Source organism: Agelaius phoeniceus, chromosome Z (genome assembly GCF_051311805.1).
Source record: "Agelaius phoeniceus isolate bAgePho1 chromosome Z, bAgePho1.hap1, whole genome shotgun sequence".
NCBI classification, from domain to species: Eukaryota; Metazoa; Chordata; class Aves; order Passeriformes; family Icteridae; genus Agelaius; species Agelaius phoeniceus.
Window position 1 is genome coordinate 23993964 of NC_135303.1, and position 19464 is coordinate 24013427.

Sequence of the window (19464 nt, forward strand, 5' to 3'; positions counted from 1 at the left end):
TGATGCTCCATCAGCTTTTTTTTTTCATAAATAATGGAAGATTTGGTTGCTCCCCACATCATTAACTCTTTCTCCCCTCTCCCTTTTATTTTCCACACTATTTCAAGAATTAATTTCCAGTTTCAAGTTTGTTTAAGTTCTTGAGCTAGATCTGCAGGTAATGACCACTTGTATTTTTAGACACAGTATTCCACTGACAACTTAACAGATCATGCATACCTTGCTCCCATTTTGTGATTATATTGTAGCAGGGCTTGAAGCAGAGCTGCCAAAGGGGAAGGAGAAAGTTTCAAAGCTTCAGTCGTTGCCTCCTGTACCAAGGATGGCCAGTGTTCATTTGAGACATTGGCCTATTATAAAAGTTGAGAAAAAAATAAAGAAAGAGAATAATAAAAAAAGAAATTTTAAAAAATAAAAAGAAGAAATATCAGGGGGAAAATTACTTTATTGTAGTATATTTACATCTGTCTAGAAAGCAGGTTTCATTCAAGCTGTTCTGAGCAGTATTTGGCACATTAGAAAGACACTTGTTTAAAAAATCCCCCAGACTAACAGTGGTTAGAAGTGCCTAGAAAAGTCACATTAACTTATTTAGGATCAGCCTTGCCAGTATTCCCCCCTGCTAATTTGTGCACATAATCTTTTTGTTTTTTCATATAAGTTTTAGTAGTGCTTCAGAAACCCTTGCAAATCTTCATACCACATATAAAACTATTCAAGAATGTAAAATTTATCCCCAGAACTGACAATTTTTTACCAGAAGTCAAAACCAACTCCTAGACTGCAATCACCTAACAGAGCAACTATTGAGCAAAGCCATATAACTTAAGAATATAAGCAAAGCAAAGAAAGAAAAACTGGCTTTAGAAAAACCTTATTATCCCCATTGTGTCTGGATAGCATTCAAATTACTGTACTTGAAAGGGTGACCAGATCTTTACTTGGAAGATAACTGGGAGACAAGCAATTTTCAAATACAGAGCTTTCTTGGACCTAAGCAAGTTTTTCACCAGGCTTTTATACATTTCATTAAACCAGTGCAGAAATGCCAAAAAAATATCCACCTACAGCTTCTCTGCTCACTTAAAAAGTTGAGATGAGATAATCAAATTCATACTAATCACATCTTTTAACAAAATCTTGTTTATTCTTAGGCAATTCAGGCCAGCCCTTGAAGAAATAGTATTAATCAATTTAGGCAGTATCTTGAGACCTCTGAAAGCATTTAGGAGCAAAAAGAAAGCAGACCAGTAAAAACTGAGAGAATTACAGCAGGAAAAATATTGTCACTCGACAAATTCTGACTTTGGAGGACAACTCTCTTCTCCAAAACGGAGAACAGTTTTGCAGCTTTATCCTCAGTAAATCCGACTGTCTTTTCTTACACAAGATCTCAGGATATATGGGGGCTGCTTTGCCTGATTTTGATTACCGCTGGGTCTTTCAATAATTAGTGAAAAAGCATTCGCCAAGATCACAGCAGTATCTACATTTTACAGTAGAATTTAAATTCTGGTAGTGCACTTCAAGTTTCTAGAGTGACACTGCTTGAAGATAATAAACACTTGCCAAGATCCTGAGATATGTTTACCTTGCCCCCCCAATGCAAGGAATAGAGTACTTTTCTTTATTCCACAAGATACAATTCCCTTAGATTGTTCTTAGGTTTCAGTGCAAGGCATCATATCTGGAAATGACCATACAGCATAAAAATATTTGAAACATGACTGACTGACTTCTCCAGGCACCAATGAAGAAAAAACATCTGTTGAGGCAGTTGTCTGAACAAGACAGACATTTGAGGGGTAGGCCAATTTGGATGATCAAACTAAAACTGTTATAGACAAGCCTCACTGAGCAAGTGAGCCTCTTAGGCACAAAGTGGCTCTATGTGATTATTACGTTGCAACCTGTCTTACAGAGACATGTTCTACGAATACTCCACTGCCCCTTGATGTCTCATTCTATTCTCTATCTGTCTTTCATAAAACGTAACAGGGGCATAATTTAATGACTACAGAAGCCTTCTATCCCACCAACTTCTGTGAAATCATGCAGTAATGTTATGCTGGTTATCCTACCATGCAGATTTCCAGTGCGAGCATAGCTAGCCTGAGCAGACTGGATAACTTCCCGTTCCAGCTGCCCTGCTGTGATGCCAACTGCAGACTCTTTCTGTAACACATCTCTGCTCCAGTCATCATTCTCTGAGACTGATATATTTTCGCCAGCCACTGAAAATAAACATCCAACAGAATCAGTTATGGAGCCACCAAAACACACATCCATTAGGTAATACCATTTAGTCCAATTTATAAGAGTATCACAGCATAGTATTAGCTGTGCTAATATTATGCACCCAGTCCTCATTCCAACAACACACTGTGCATTGCCCTGCAGAAAAATTAGTCTGCTGCAGAGCTGGCAGTACACCTTACTACAGTAAATTATTTTGAGAGTTCCTGAGCCTACTCACAGACTTTTTTTGATAGCTTGTCTCAGCTGCTGCCTGCTCTGCCAGCACAAGATGTCCTGGATTTCCTCATGAAGAGAAGGAAAAGGATTCTAGCTTCTCTGTCTTTAATTCTGTAGTCATCACACATTTTTTGAAGCAGATGCAACCATATTTGCAAATCCTTGTCATGTACATGATATGCATGAAGATGTGCAAGCCATATTTAGAAATATTCTTTGCTGGATCACCAAGTAAACAAAGCAAGTCTAGAGGGCTTTTGAGCAAAGGCCTCTAGACTTTTCCTAGCTAAATACTGCAGGGTGTTAGAGAAGGCAAAAATTATCAATGCTTTCTGGTACATAGAAGTTACTCCCAATTACAAAGAGCAACACACTGGAAAGTACTAATTAGCACTAGTGAGACTGTGCATTCTTGACATCAAGCTGCAGGCCTGCTTATTAGAGTAAAACATTCATCCATGTGAAGGGAAAAAAGCCTCCCTTAGCCTCAGCTCTTTGCAGCTGAAGATGTCTAGCACTCTAGAAGTTAAGAAGAGAACCCCTGCAAAGGCACAAAGGCAGCTTTGCCACGTCTACTTTTCTCTATTTTCCTGACAAGTCACAGCACAAGAAGTAGAACAGCCATCAGAGCAGAAGTTCAGTAGCACCCTTAAATCCCACATAACAATTTAGACAAAAGCCAAAAACTTAATCAGAAAGAAAAGTTAATGGCCCCTCTAATGTAGTAAAACTGTAAGGCATCACAATGGATAAATCAAACTCACAGGAAGTCCAGAGACAGAAAACATAAAAACATACATTAATCCACTAGAAGCAAATGTAGCAGCCAAGTTTTTCAGAATGCTATCTAAGCCCTGAGAAATACTTCCTTGAAGACTAAAAAGATCTTCCTCACAGGTATCTTATCTGTGGCCTGGATTAAGAAGACTAAAACAAATCATCCCCTTCCACTCCCCACATTACATGCACTCATTTCACTTATTTTCCCTGCTTGTAAGGAAGCTGACTTGGCTATGCAAGGGATGCTTAAAAAATGTACACAAACTCTAATTTAATTTTAAAAATGTTATTAAAGAAGGGGATACAATAGTTTCTTGCATGTTCCCTATTTTGCAAATTCAACCTGAATGAGTTCTATATTCTGAAAGATGAAGTCTCACAAATCAGAGAAAAATGCATCAAAAAAGCATTTTCCCCAGAAATAATGCTCCTGGTGTTTCTGTAGAGAAGAGCATCTGCAGCCTTCTGAGAAGCAAGATCATAATCTGTAAAGCAGCCTTGCACCGATCTTCTAAGTTCTACCCTTCACTGATCATCTAAAAATGATTACTCATCATGCCATGGAAGGGAATTAGTGAACAATGTTATTTGGAGTGAATCTCTGCAGTCAAATTACTCAAAAGAACAGTGACACCTGAAGTCAGGACATTATGGGGAAAGAGACTTATTCAGGTTTTCATACCCTTAAGTAAGAAATTGTGTATTACTACAACAGGAAACCCTTTACCTCCATTTATTTTTATGAAGTTATGAAGTATTTCATTGGCTTCTGCTCACATGTCAAATCACAGATCCCTAAAGACATTTATCTCAAACTTTTAATTCTCCTGCCTCCATGTCTGCTTGGTCTTACTAGCAGTCCTTAATATTTCAACTTTTATAGAAGTTAACATATTTCAACTTTGGAACAAATAGAATTTAAGCTGCTTTTTCTGTCACTGACTGTCAGCAGATAAATAGAATCAAGCAGTGAAACGAATGCTCACTCTCTTACAGCAGGCATGAGAGTGGCACACCAGTCAGGGAAAAGATTGATACTTACTTGCCAGGCTGCAGCGGAGGATGAACTGGACATGACTGTCTTGCGAAGTTCCTCTAGGATGCTGTCTGGAAGTTCTTTGTGAGACTGCAACAGCTGCTTACACTGAACTTGTCTCAAAAGCAAAAATAGAGCTGGGTGCTCAGGGCAGCTTTTTAGACCCTAAAACCAAACCAATCAGAATTATCATTCTCCAGTACCAAGGACACTTAAGATTTTCCATTCTGCTCTTCATAGAAAACAACATTGAAAGCCTTCTCAGGGTGCTTGAAACACAGCATTTTTCTCCTCCACTGCACAAAGGAGTATTTCAGGACTGACCCATAAAAACAGGTAATATTTTTACTGTCCTCAAAATACATTTGAAGTCTAAGCTCAATTTTACATTTTACATTTACATTTTATATTTCCTACTCTTACTGGTTTCTGAAAGACAGCTCATTTGGTTTGATAATTATTAAAAATTTTGGTCCTATTAATATAGGCAAAAACCTGTCTTGGGGCTATAGAGGACCTTGATTATGCTTCAAGAAATTTTAGTTCTCCCAAATAAGACACTTTATTTTCACTGGAACAGAAGGACTTTACTAAACATTTCCTATTCAGTAACAGCAGGCATCCATAGAGTATTTCTTTGAACCAATACAAAAAAGAAAAGACAGAAAACTAGCTATCTGTTGCTTTACTCTGTTCAGGTGAAACATGTGAAGCTTTCGCAAACCTCACTGCATGTTATTTTCTGTGCTGAAATCTCAATATTCAAAGAATTATAACTCAAACCAGATTTGTGTTAAGTTTGTTATATTTGTATTTTTTTTGTATAATATTTGTATTTTTCACACATTTTTTAACAAAGTATGTTGCCTGTGAATCCTTCACAACTGATTGACTGTAGTGTCTGACTCTCCACTCCCAGTTACACTGCTTTCTGAGGATTCTGGGGTCTAAAACTACCACTGAAGGTTTGTGGTACTAGGGAATGCTATCCTTTTTTCTACACTAATTGCAGACCCTGACTGTCCTCTCCCCAGGCTATTTAATCAAACAAAAATCAGCATAATACAAGCAAAATCCACCACAACCTTCCCCCCTACCAATCTGGGGGAAGGACAGATCTTGTATGTCTCAAAATCTCTGATGATTGTTAATATAAGGCAGGTCAGTAGACAAGTTGGCCAGAAAAGGAAAACACCTCACCAAGCAAACAAAGAAAGTACAAAGAAAGTACTTCCTCCTGAAAACCAGCCTGTTCAATCAATCCGCTTGTGTGGTTTAGGTTTTTTGTTGTTTGTTGTTGGTGGTTTTCTTTAACTCCCATCCACTTTAATGAAATATACCAAAACCAAGGATCACATTTGCATGCAATTAGTAATTTTCCTTAATGAAAATCAGGGATGTGTGCTTTTTTGCTGATCTTTTGCCAAGTCTTCTGCTTATGAACACCCTCCTGAATGCTGTTAACAGCCTAGCTCCCTTCCATAGCTGTGTTGCAGCATGACCTCTCTTTTTTAATAATTAAACATGTAGCATCCACTTGGAGCTCTGAAACAAAGTACCAATACAACCCAGAAGAAATGGATGTCTCCTATCCTGACTGCTTGCCCTGAATTTTGGTAATGTTTTGCTTAATTCTAAGCAGGAAGAACAGGCTTCAGCTTTATCATGACACATACACTACTTGTTTCAACTATTAACACAGTTCTGGTGTTGCAAACAGTATATTGGGGAGGGGAGGCTATGCCAACCATCAGTTCAGTGGGTCAGAGCATGCTGCTAATACTGCCAGAGTTGAAGGTTTGATCCTCATACAGGCCATTCACTTCAGAGCTGGACTTGATGGTCTGATCTTTGTGGGTCCCTTTCAACTCAGAATATTCAGTGATTCTGTGAACTATTATATTTTGTATCTCTGATGGAACAGACAGTTGCTAATTCAAACATTACCTTACTGTAAAATGCGCAAAAATAATGGCTTCTGTCAATTCTACTACAATCTGCCAGTGTGACCCCATCATACCTTGTTACAAAGAGCTTCAGCTTCTGACAGTTTACCAGTCTCCCCTAGACTGGTAATAGCTTGACACAGACACCAGTCTTCAAGAGTACGGACATAATTATGTGGAAGATTACTTTCTCCAGCTGTAAAGACAGACAACACACTTAAACAGATTAGTATTTATGCTGTAGTACAATACTATGGTCACAAGCTCTAGATCTGGTAAGGGAGAGTTTTTATGAGTTTTAATGTGACATGGCTCCCTTCATCAGTGGGAACACTGAAAGATGGTAAAATCAAAAGCATGAGGGGAAATAAGCATACACCATTTGAGTTAATGGTTTGAGATCAATCAAACATGGAATTTTAATTCCAGTTTTCAAAACACTATGGGCATTGAACAAGAATGAGCACCTATTGGAAGAGTTAAAGAACTCAAAATTACTTTAGCCTTTTCCTGTAAACTACTGCTGCTGCAATGTAATACACCCACATTCATGGGTGTAGGCATCAGAGTTCAGAAATACTACTTTACAAAACCATTTGAAGCTTTGGAGGGGAAAGCAAGCTGCCATTAAGTATCTAAACCTATCTGTATATTAGAATTTAATGGTTTTTTTGTGTAAAATACAACTACAGCTATTGAGTAATTACCAGTATTGAGTACTACTCAGCCTATTTGCAAGTTCAGAACAGCACTGCAAGCTTAGATAATTTCAATTTTATTTTGCTTTTTTTAAACAGGAAACTCATATAGCTTACTTTTGGCTGAAACTGTAGACACAAGTGTCATCTCTAGGCCTGTTCGTTTTGGTTCAGTGTTGTTTAGACAGACAACAGTGTTTTCAGCATGACAGGCTGCCATTAGCACTGCCCAAGCAACAGGATTATCTAGAAAAGAATGGTAAAAGGGAACTCATGTCCATTCTAAATATGCTGGTAGTTCACTTAGAATGGGATTTATCAGATAAAGCATAAAAGCATACCTATCAATGAACCATACACTGTAAATAAGATACCAAAAATAAGAGAAGTAATTGAGTTTAAACCAAGGAAGGTGATAACTACTTGCTTCTAACTAGTAAGATTCATCAGATTATAAAAAGAAGATGCCGTTCCTAAAGCCAGCTAATGTATTTTTCACAGATAGCTTCAGTGTGCTAACCTGAAGCTGCCAATTTATTTTTGACTATATAAATAATCTTGGCTTTCACTGAAGAGGTGTAACAAAACACAAAGTGGCAGACTCAGTCTGTTCTGCCCACCAGCATGAAAGTTATAGCAATAGGTGCCTACTTCGACTGCCAGTTAATTCCTATGTCAACTTCACTTTTAAATAGCCCTGTGAAGAACACCTACTACTGTAAGAGCAATCTCTGTCCTGAATTGGACAGAGTTCAGTTAAAGATTTTATTTATTTAAATTTTCATCCATAAAATAATTAATTTTGCCAGCAAAAATGAAACAAAGCTTGAAGATCTAACAAAGTAAAACGTAAAGTATACTGCTTTTAAACAGCATACACTCATATTTCCTGTAGGAAAGTAATTGACATTTTGAACTTGCAAGCCAGCCCTATGCATCAGAAAAAAATGACTCTAGAAGAAGCAATGTATAAGTATTTCACTATCAAGTACAAATTAGCAACTGAAAACCGCACCAGGCTTGCAATTCATATGCTATAGGAAGAAGACTATTTAGTAATACAACCATACAGTTCTCTGTAGTTCAAAACCCACACATTTTAACAGAACTTTTCTAATAAAAAATCTCAAGGGAGATAAATAATTCTCTTCTGTCTGGTGCTGCATACTGAGGGAACATATGTTTTTCAATTTGTCTAGTACACTAAATAATACTTATGTCTTTTCCTGTTGAGCAATTAAGAAATTACTCATGGTTTAGAACAAGCCTTAAAACTCAGCAATATTTTTCTTACTGTCTGGCTTAATTCCCATTCCACTAAATCTGGAAGAAAAGTGACAATTTCCACTCTAAGCAACTTCCCCAAAAGATACATGGATAACCCTAAACAACAAATCAACCCAACAAAAGCAGATTTTACTTTAATCCAGTAATTTTTGCTTCTGATGGATAAAAAGACAAACAACCACTACTGTGTTTGAGAACAGAAGTAACCTGGACAGACATGGATGGCCTTCTGAATATTTTTCAGAGGATTGTTTTTCTTATCTTCTAACATGTGACATCCTGCTACCAACTGATTAACTGCAATGTTCAGCAGGACTTCCTATAAAAAGAACACAAGAGTTACTTAACCAGGTAAGTGATCAGACAGAATTAATTTTAGGACTGTTTATAGAATTACAAAATCTGCATTTTAAGATAGTCAAACCTTTCCACAGTTTACATCAAGTGTATGTGCAACACTTCCTGCCACAGCTCCTCCCTGCAAGATTAAAAAAACAAAAAATTGATTTAATTACATGGCTAATTAATTTTATGCAAAATATAATGCCAAAATAATTTTATCTTTGTTATTCACAAGTACAAAATTTGCACAATGAGGCAATGTCCTTGTTTATGGCATGATCTTTTTATGAAAAAATTAGCAAGAGACATTTTAGACTAGAGTTTTTCTATATGATTGGTTTCTAATTTCAGCCCCATATTGAAAAGGGTTTCTTTTCAGGTGCTATTTCTGTTTATATAATTAGCATAAATTAAGACAAGGAATATTTATTAGGAGTAAGAAGGAAAACTAATAATAAGCAGAAAGTGGCAAGGAAACACTGCCTAATGTGAAAAGTGAAGATAACTACATTAACCAAATTAAAGATAGGTAAATCTTAATAGAAATATTTATTTACATAAATACACCTATATAAAACTCAACAGAAGAAATTATACATGATTATACATAGTATAGCCTTTTATTGTTAGCATAATTCTAGCAGATCTTTCCTCTAAGTTTACATCAAGAATGGTTACCTCATGGAAGATCCAAATAATGGTATATAAATTCAGTATGTAGCTGTGCACTGCTTTGAATGTAAGCTGTACATTTTCCTATTAACTGGGGAAAGTCCACACACTGAATGGTGGGGTTTTTTCAGTTAAGAAACAACACAGACTACTTGGAATGTAAACAGCACATGTGTATTACACTTACTTACTTTTGGCTTTTTTGATGCATACAGTGGAACTATTCGAGACAGAAGAGACCAAAGGGCAGGATTATCAGGGTAACTAGGGAAAGAAAAGGGTATTAAACTGTCTGGTTTAGATATGCACCTGGTCTTCCAGGACTCAGTAGGCACTTGCTATAAATACAAATACAGTTTTTTCTATTAAGAATACAATGCAATGTATTAAAAGATAGACATGGGTAAAAACAAACAACACAACATTGAAATTATCCTGCTAGCTAAAGAAATAAAATGTACAGCATGAATATAAATATTCATAGGAAGAAAACAAACTTTAGGCCTACAGGTCTTGTCTTCATAGCATGAAGAACGAGAAATTTTAGTTGTAGTTGGAAAAAAACAATTGCATGAAAATAGTTTCTGAAAACCCTTGGAGAGACTATAATGTGTGCCTTCCTGAAAGGCTCAGAATGCTAAGGCTAATCAAATCAAATTTAAACACAGACACTTAGCTAATGGAAGAAACAGCTTCAAAGGCTGCTAAATATTAAATAAAAGCCCAAGGGACTTTTCTAGGCTGAAAGTTATGCTACACAGGATGAAAAATGCTTTCACAGAAGAGTAAACTAACCTACCTATCAAAAAAGTCCCCCAAACAAAATCAGAAAACACTGAATGAGCTATGAAACTTCTGCTATCTGATTCCATAAATAAGAAAGCAAACTTGTCAGTGAAAGGTACAACCTTAGGTGAGGACTTCATTTTTGAAAATGAATTTTTATTAAAAAATTTTTTTAGAATAAGAATTCAAAGAAACAGGTTTGCTTACTCTTCAATGTAATCAAAGCAATACATTTACACGGCAATTTAAAGCAAGACAAACTATATACCTGTGTATTGCTTTGGAGACTTCCCTCTGGATTGCTACATTTCTACCTTGTAATGCATAAACAGCAGATGCAATGAGACACCTCTCATAAATCCCATCATTCCCTTTTTCATGCTTCAGTAATTCTTTTAGGGCTGCTGTTGCAAGTGTTGCATCCTGCTTTACCAATCCCAGTGTGCACAAAGCCTTCAGACTTTCCGTGCTAGGTTCCTTTAATGAGCTGTTGAATCAAAGAGAGGGAAAGAGACAACCATTTTGGAGCACGAACTAAGTTTCCTGATAACATGACAGTTCTTGTTACTTCTGAGTCCTCTTGCTCCTATGTATCATGAAAGGTATACAGAATTAACACTCTCTATGGGATCCTGGATCAGGCTAAATCTATGTCCTTGAAGGCCAGGTTACAGGCACCTAATCAAGCTCTTAATGATTACTTTCGCCCTCAAAAAAAGACAAGAATGTAAGCTTCTGATTCTATGTTTTGTTTTCAGTCCCTAGCAAGAAATAAAAAAGCGGTTAATCGAACTTGAACAGCCAGCAAAAGGACCCTTTGACAAGAAGGAAATGGTATTCTATCATACTAGTTATCCATACATACACACTGTTAAGAATCTCTGTGCTAAGCTGGTTATGAGAAATGAAAAAAGTGCTTCATGTTCAAGGTCCTACTTGGGCACTTCAAGTCATCTAGCACAAATCCCAGTCAAGAGAAACATCTATCTATTGCACCAGAATGCATAATTTTTGTTCCTATTAGTAAAATCCACCAAAATCTGTTTGTAGCACTGTTTCCAATTCAGGTCTAGACGTATTCATTGTGATGTTGCTTTCCTAAGCCATTCACTACCTTTTTTTTTCAAGCACAAACATATGATGTCATTAGAAAATTCTCATTGTTCATGTTTTTGACAAAAGTAGAAGCCTGCAGTGATTTATAAGATGTAGGAAATAGTTTCCTAGCCAACTAACCATGGATAGGAAAGGTAATGGATCTTCTCTGTGTTAGTAACTTCAGGAATCTGCTGATGGGTGCTGCACTGCCACTACTAGAGTTCTCTACTGACAGAGAGTTGTCCCTGGGAGGTGAGATGGTAACTTAATTTCTAGCTACTAGGAGGTTAACAATGATGCACAGGTGATTTAGCCTCCACAGATTTGAAAAATAACAGGCATTCACCACTTAATTGCACAACTAGTAAAGATCTGTTTCTTTTCATGGGAAAGCTACAGGGTTGTCCTGGTCTACATTGCTGGGAACACAATTTCTGAGATTTTTGACTACTTAAACTATTTTCACTGGTCATTCAGAGTTCTTACAGCTAATGAGCAAAAACAATGAGCAAAAATAGTGCTTACAACAACTACAAAGTACTATAATCTTAGAAGATAAAGTTTTTAAAACTTAAGGATGTTGGACATCCAAACTGCTCAGTCCTTCCACTCAATCCTGCTTTAAGAAAGTGGAAGAGACAGACCATAAAACAAACCACATGTATCACATGAATAAGTACACTGCATCCATTTCCACTTCTATGCTGCAATACACCAAGAAAATATCCACCTGAGTTCCCACAAAAACAATAAAATATCACATTCTGATTATTCCCTCTACTCACCATTTAAACAGCAGTGTCTTTGCAGCATCCACTTTGTTCAGTTTATATTCTATTATTGCCAAGGCAGTCAGGATATGTGCTTTATCTTTTTCAGACTCAGCAACAGACAAGGCTTTTTCATAGGCTGGTAAAAATTCAATTGAGGGAGAAGAAAAAACACAAACTTTGTACAGCCTTTAGGATAGCATGATATTACAACAGAGAAACTACTTTAGGTTCGGGTTCACTGTATTTTCCCAACTCAAATCATAAGCAGAAGATAAAAATAAGTTGACTAAGACTTTGGAAGTAACTATGTTTGGAAATACCAGATTTACTGTTTAGAGCCTGGGAGTTGTTTAACACATAGCAAGTAGAAACACAAATGAAAAGCAGCATTGGGATTTTCAGAAAACCCTGCTAGAACTTGGTAAAAATGAACCCTGTGATAGTTCATTTACAAAACAGTAGTTCAGATGGGCATACTCATTCCAAATACAAAATAAAATTATTTAAAGCACTGGGCTGACTGTTCCTTTGTGAGCACTTAACACTTCTACACTGATTGTTGCATATACCTTTTCATGAAGTTCCACATCTCAGAAGTGTGCAACATGATAGTATAATTATATTTACCACTAAAGCTAAAGGGCTTTCAACACCACATTAATCCCCTTTGAGAGAATCGTAGAATAATTAGGGCTGGAAAGGACCTCTAGAGATCAACACCTCTACCACAGTAGGGCCACCTACAGAAGGTGACACAGGACCTTGCAGGTGGGTTTTGAATGTCTCCAGAGGGGAGAAACTCCACAACCTCACTGTGTAGCCTGTTTCAGAGCCATCCTCAGCATAAAAAGTTCTTCCTCATGTTGAGGTGGAATCTGTATTTTAGATGATGTCCATCATGCCTTGCCCTGTTGATGGGCACAACTGCCAAGTGGCTAGCACCAGCCCCTTGACACCTGCTTTTGAGACACTTATATTGATGACATCACCTCTGTCTTTTCTTCTCTAGACTACAACTGATTCTTCCAGAAAAACAATTTAATTTGAGAACAAGGGAGGCTCAGAGAAAACCAGCTTAATGGACAAGAATCCCACACTTGAAGAAATTTCTTTTTCCTTACTACATTTGAGCAATACTAGGACTAATAGATTTTCACAGAATTATAGAATAGGCTGAATTGGAAGGGACCCAGCAACATCATGAAGTACAACTGTGCAGGACACTTGAAGAATCACATCGTGTGCCTAGACCATTGTCCAAAAGCTTCTTGATCTGAAGACAACATTGGTACTGTGATGACTTCCCTTGGGAGCCTGTTCCAGTACTCAACCACTCTGAGTGAAAAATCTTTTCCGGGTATTCAACCTAGTATTCAAAAAACCTCCCCTGACTCAGCTTCAGGTCACTTCCTAGAGTCCTGCCAATGGTCGTGAGAGCAAAGACATCAGTACTTGCCCTTTCACTTCCTCATGAGGATGAAGACCATAACGAGGTCTCCTCTCAGTCTCCTCCAGGCCAAACAAATCAAGGGACCTCAGCTGCTCCTCATAAGACTTGCTCTCTAGACCCTTCACCATCTTCATAGCCCTCCTCTGGATGCTCTTGAACAGCCTAATGTCTTGATTTTATTGTGGTGCCCAAAACTGCACATGGTACTCAAGGTATTAAAATAGTTGTGGCATTTATACTTACACAATAGAACCAAAAGAGCAAAATACTGAATGTCAGCTAGGTTGGTTAGACAACAAATTTTGATAAGATTAACCGCAAAAGAAGTGTTCCATAATGCTCTGATTTTACCTTTGATACTTTCTTCTAAGAGTCCTTTCTTGAAGTAAGCTAACGCTAGTCCCACAATGCCATCAAACTCTGTTAGGGGTATTGATGTGTAAACTTCAATGGCCTCATCACACCGCCCAAGAGCACTGCAAAAAAAAACCCCAGTCACTGGTAGGAAGGATGCAGCAACAGCTGTTTTAATTCAGACAAACTGTCCTTGAGGACCAGTGCCCTCTATTCCATAGCAGTTTTAAACAGACACCTAGAAAAGAGCAATATTAGGACAAGAATGTGCAGTAATCCCCACCCTTTGCCTGGTATAGCAGTTACTCTCTCCAACTATCTGCTGCATGAAGAACAGCTGATAGGGAGAAGTCCTCTGTATCTGCATGACAGCTGTATATAAGGGAAATGACTTAATGATCATCACAGTGCAGGGGGAGAAAACATCAAAGGAGAAACATGCAAAAAGCAAATCAAGCATTTTTTTGGAAAAAAGCAAATCATGCACACAGACAGGAAAATGCACACACAGAAAGATTACAACATTCTTGTTCTAAGACCACTATGAAAAGAATAATAGAGGATTGTATTTATTAGAACTACGGATCAGTTACTAGAGATTTGATCTTGTGTAAGTTGCACACATGAACTAACAGACACACAGCTTGGATCTGAGATTTCAAGAGTCTAAAGAGTTGGTTCTAAAACCTTCCCTGAAGTTAATGAATTATCACTTTGTCACAGGTTACAAGTTTCAGTGTCACATACAATAACATATGAGGTTTCCTCAGAGAGCTAACAAATATTTAATTAGTAGACCTTGGGCTATCTCATATCAAAGAGAAATTTGAAAGTCTACCTATTTAAGTCCTGCATTCCCTCAGAACCAGAAGGCATCATGAAAGGAACTTAGAATTGTGAGTAGGACTACAGTATAGAGATTCATGAGCAGAAAGACCACACACAGGTACACAACACCCCAACCTCACATGCTTCGTGAAAGTCAATATAAATTCAAAAGCTAGACAGAAGGGCTTTTGAACAAACCTCGAAGCAGCAATTTTATTCAGACAAAGCCTATTACACAGCTCAAGATTGTAAAAAAAAAATGAAAAAAACCCCACAGCTTATTGTGGAGACAATGTAACAGACTACACTAAGACATGTTAGTACCAAGCAAAGGATAAGGGAATCACTGATATGCTACAGCCTGTGAAGACATACAGCAATTCCTTACAATATGATTTTTTTTTTATTACACTACCCATTTCTGGAGCAAATACAAAGTGCAGTCAAACCTGTCTCCAATTAGAAATAATGTTTAATAGATGATTTTTAGCAACCATTTTTCACCTTAAGTCTCACCATATTTTGTACTGCTCTACTATTCACTACCTCCAAAGCTGAACCTAGGGGCTCAGAAAGTCAACAGACACTTACCATAGTGACCTGCCATAGTTTTGCATTGCTGTATTGTATTTCTCAGTATCCTCTGAGTTTTTCAGCAGTGAAGCTGCCCTAAAATTAACCACAATGAATGTTACTTATCATGTGACTACAAGATGCATATTTTGAGAAGTTTTCAGAGCAAAATGGACAACTGTTTTATACAAAAGCTTTTTATGCTAATTAAACATAAACAGAGCCTATTTTACTGTTTTAATGCATCAACAAACATGTCACCAATACTGTTTCATTTGCCACCTTCCTCTCTTTGAAAAGAGGAGAGAGGAAAAAAAAAACCCAAAACAAACCCAAAGGCCAACCACCTTCATTAATTAGAGTGGGATAGAGAATAAAGCTAAAACCAAGCTTGCTTTCTCCTTCAATTTCATTTAAATCACACACAGTGAATTAGTTAATGTAATGGTAAGACATACAAGTCTTAGGACATCTTTACTTTTCTGTATTCTGCCTTTCCAAATTTGGTATAGGAACATCCACACACCCACCCTACAATACACTTAGTTCAAATATACTGTTGAACAGAGAAAGTAAAGTTTATCTAAGGAAAAGAAAAACCCTTAGGTTTTTCAGCTGGTTCATGGAAAAGGAGCTTCTCTAAGCTTTCCAAGGGTGTACAGTTTACCTCTCATAGGCATAGGCTGCCTGCTGTTTTAGATCCAGATACTCATTCAAAAACCCAAACATTGTGAAAGCAGAAGCATCATCTGGATTTCTTTCTAGAAAATCAGAATTGACAATGTAGGAAAACAAGATCAGTAAGCTGTGAAAAAGCATTACAAAAACATTGCTACATTGACGCTACAGTACATGCACTGAACACTTTGCCAAATGCTTCTGTCAGCTGCTCATGAGAATAATTTTGACCGGCTTGCAGGCAAATACAGAAGAGACAGATGACCCAAAACATGACATCACGGTGGCTGAAAAATGTTTAAAATATTATGATGTAACATTAATGCATAATGCACTCAATATATTTTAAGTTTTTCAGCAGGCAGATTTTTTTTAATGAAACAGGAAAGTATTCATCTTGCATTGACTCTAGTAAAATACCAGTAGAATCTTACGTTTTATTCTTAATACATTCTGAAACAATTCTATACAATGTGCTGTAGGACATCCCTGCTCGAGCAGGGAAGTAAGACCAGATGACCATTATGGTCCCTTCCACGATTAGTAATTTTTAACTAATTGCTAAGGCACAAATTTGTCAGCTGTCAACTCATCTCAGACTAGTACTTTTCTCCCCAGAAGAGGAAGGGAGGCTCTCCAGAGTCCCCTTAAGAACAAGGCACAAAGAAATAACAGTTTCACATTCACATCTGTGAGCTATATTTTCTAGCTCTCAAAAGTCAGCAACAGATTACTCAGGTGATTTCTTTACAGGAATACTTGCAGACTAATGAAAATCTGCATTTCCTCTACCTGCTTTCCAGGCTAGACATATCCAATGGGGAGGCTGGTTTGGAATCATGCACAAAACCAGAGTCCATCACCTGCTGAAGGTTAACAAAATCATATGCTTGAGAATATTGAGTTACACAGCACACAGGAACAATCCTCTGTGCCAAGCTTCACATCACAGAGGCCGAGGACCTGGCACTTATCTTCACCTGCACATACAGACACATGCAAAGGGAGTCTGAGAGCAAACATCCTATGAGAAGCATGACAAGGCTCTGGTCCCTTGGTCCCTTCGCTGGTATTTGAAACAACTAGAAGGAGTAAGCAGACAGAACCCATCCATTTCATCACTGTGTGGTCTGCTTACCCTGTTTCAGTTAGTTTAAGCTAAAAAGCCTCTCACCACCTCAGCCAGACCTCTCTTGTTTAGAACTAGTGCAGGTGTATTTATTCCTTCTGAATGCATGTTAGGTGTGACAGGTTAGAGAAGTATTTAAATTACCTACCTGTATATTTGCTCAAGACCACTTGGGCTGCTGGTATAGCATTCATTTGAACAATGTTGTACAGATACACTTCAGTGTTTCTGTTGGCTTTATCCTGCAGCGTTGAACATACCCAGTGGGCATAGCCTTTTGCTCCCTCAGTCTCAAGAAACAAACAGACACCCCCCAAAACAGAAATCATTAAACCTGCTCAAGATACAGCAAAATAATTGCAGATTATAATAATACAAATTCTTTGTTTTAGGACAGAGTTTTGGCTAAAAATCTGCGTCAGTGTTAAGCAGAAGAATATACCAAATTGAATACCTCCACACATACTTTTAACTTGCCATCTGAGCAAAGCAAATTCTTACATTCTCATATAATGTGCTGCATGACTGTACACACAATAGGCCAAAAAAAAAAGCTATGAAAGAGTAAGTCCTCCACTTTTTTTTGGAACACAGGGTCCTGGCAGTATCCTTGCTCTCTCCAGAAATATTTTATGCCTTTGATCTATGTCCAATTCTGTGGAACATGGAGAATGTTTATTCATGACTTAAAGAGCTGATTTCTTGAACGCTTGGGACTAAAAAATTTTATAAAGTAACTGCCTGCTATACAATACCAGCATAAGTCAGCAACAACATGGAAGCCATACAATCTCATCTGAAACATTACTGTAACAGTTTCACTACTCAAGACATGCCTATTTTAAAAAAAATAATCTCCTAAGTAGAGAGACTGGATGTACAAAAACTTCAGAACAATACAACTGTTACACTTACATGCATACTGAGTTCAGTTGTGTGCCTGAAGAGATCCATGGTATCATAGCTGCCTACAGTCTCTGCAATAAGAGCCTAGAGAGAAGCAAGAGCTGCTATGGTCATGTACTTAAAAATTATGACACTGACAAAAACCTTAGCTCATATTATGTCAGGCATATCTTAAGCATTCAACATGAACACACTTTTTCCTCATAGCCTACAAGCAAGATTGGTTTTAAAAACAAAACGAACTCAGGAGAAACACAAGCAGTCTCCACTGTATCAGTAATTTAAACTCTTTGGCTGCTACTCTTATCTTCAGAACAAAGACTTGCATGTATTAGAACAATTTATAACAACATCTGACAAGAGCTGAATTTCAACATGTGATGGTGCTAGTTCTTTTCTAGAATGCAGTTTTCAACTAAATATTATTAGCAGGTGAGCAGCATGGCATTATGAAATTCACCTATAACGATCATAAAAGTCACAAGTATCTCAACTATTCACAGATGGCCTAGATATCAGAAAGAGCATGTGAGCTATCAGTGCCAGGGGAGCAAGGGACCTCCCAGAAAATAAGAAGTGCTTTGTCCCAGGTACATTAGAAGCTTACTTATTCTGACAGTGGCATTAGAAAGGGGGAACTGAGATGAGAGCTGGGTGGTGCCATTTAATGAACTAGTGGTACAGCTGAAGCTGAAATAACTATCACCTTATAAAGACAGTGCTTTGTGGATAGTTGTCTATAAAAAGCCTCAGAGCAGAGTGATTGTTTGGTTAATAGCTTGTTAGAGAACTCACAATATCAGCCAGAAAAACATGATATGAGTGTGTCTGATGAACACAGTAGCTTCCATTGTATTACCACTATGGAAACAAAGGAACTAGAAGCACTCTTAAAACACAATTTTTAGGAGCATGAATTAGTGCCAGTTACTAGCCTGAAGTTAATGTTCTTCAACAACTGTTTTTTGTGTGCAGTTTCATGATTTTTCATCATACCTGTCCAATCCAACACAAGAGGTAAGAAGGTTCCAGAGACTGGGCTACCTTGAAGGCTTCATGAGCTTGCTGTAGAACCAAATAAAACACTGCTGTTGAACTGCCTGGTATGGTAACAGAGCACTTCTGAGTACACACAGGTATTAACATGCAGTAGTATTAGAACAGACTTAATGGACTCTAGGTCACTACTAAAAACATCTTCTGTTCCACAGAGAACAACGCATTGCCCAGAGAAATAAACTAGTTTAGTCTTAAAGAAAACAAACAAAAAAAAATTAGAAAACTTCAGAATATCAAAGTTTCCCTCCCTTCTAAATATGCTTCCTTCCCAGCTAGAGAATTCAGAAACTAAATGAACCCTTGGAACAATTTAAAAATCTGACTCTTGGAGGATCCAGTTTTGAAAATTCATTTTTTTTATAATACAAATGTATTTTCAAAAGTATAAAACTGATTATCACTCACAAGTCATTTCCCTATGACCTACATGTGCTTAAGAGTTCCTCCCTCAATTTGGGACAAAGGGAACCAAGTCTTAGCATTAGCAGTCTTAGCAGTAAGCAGTCTGTACTATCAAGTTATTTTTCTTAAAAATAATTCTGACCATCACATTTCCAATCAAACAAAATTTCTGTTATTTCAACGAGCAAATAG

The 19464-nt window shown here is 37.4% G+C and overlaps 1 protein-coding gene across 4 annotated transcripts in view; it reads right to left on the reverse strand.

The window, feature by feature from the left end:
- The window catches only part of SKIC3 (SKI3 subunit of superkiller complex), a 47315-nt gene that overhangs the window by 3709 nt on the left and 24142 nt on the right, over positions 1-19464 (reverse strand). For all 4 annotated transcript variants that reach the window (XM_054652469.2, XM_054652471.2, XM_054652468.2 and 1 more), the window contains exons 24-39: positions 18808-18876; positions 17821-17895; positions 17054-17195; positions 15766-15859; positions 15117-15194; positions 13695-13819; positions 11906-12029; positions 10291-10509; positions 9428-9500; positions 8647-8700; positions 8430-8541; positions 7053-7181; positions 6312-6433; positions 4298-4456; positions 2082-2234; positions 220-350 (exon numbers count right to left, since the gene is read on the reverse strand). In XM_054652469.2, coding sequence (XP_054508444.2) covers positions 220-350; positions 2082-2234; positions 4298-4456; positions 6312-6433; positions 7053-7181; positions 8430-8541; positions 8647-8700; positions 9428-9500; positions 10291-10509; positions 11906-12029; positions 13695-13819; positions 15117-15194; positions 15766-15859; positions 17054-17195; positions 17821-17895; positions 18808-18876 — 1859 coding nt within the window. The remainder of the gene's footprint in view (positions 1-219; positions 351-2081; positions 2235-4297; positions 4457-6311; positions 6434-7052; positions 7182-8429; positions 8542-8646; positions 8701-9427; positions 9501-10290; positions 10510-11905; positions 12030-13694; positions 13820-15116; positions 15195-15765; positions 15860-17053; positions 17196-17820; positions 17896-18807; positions 18877-19464) is intronic.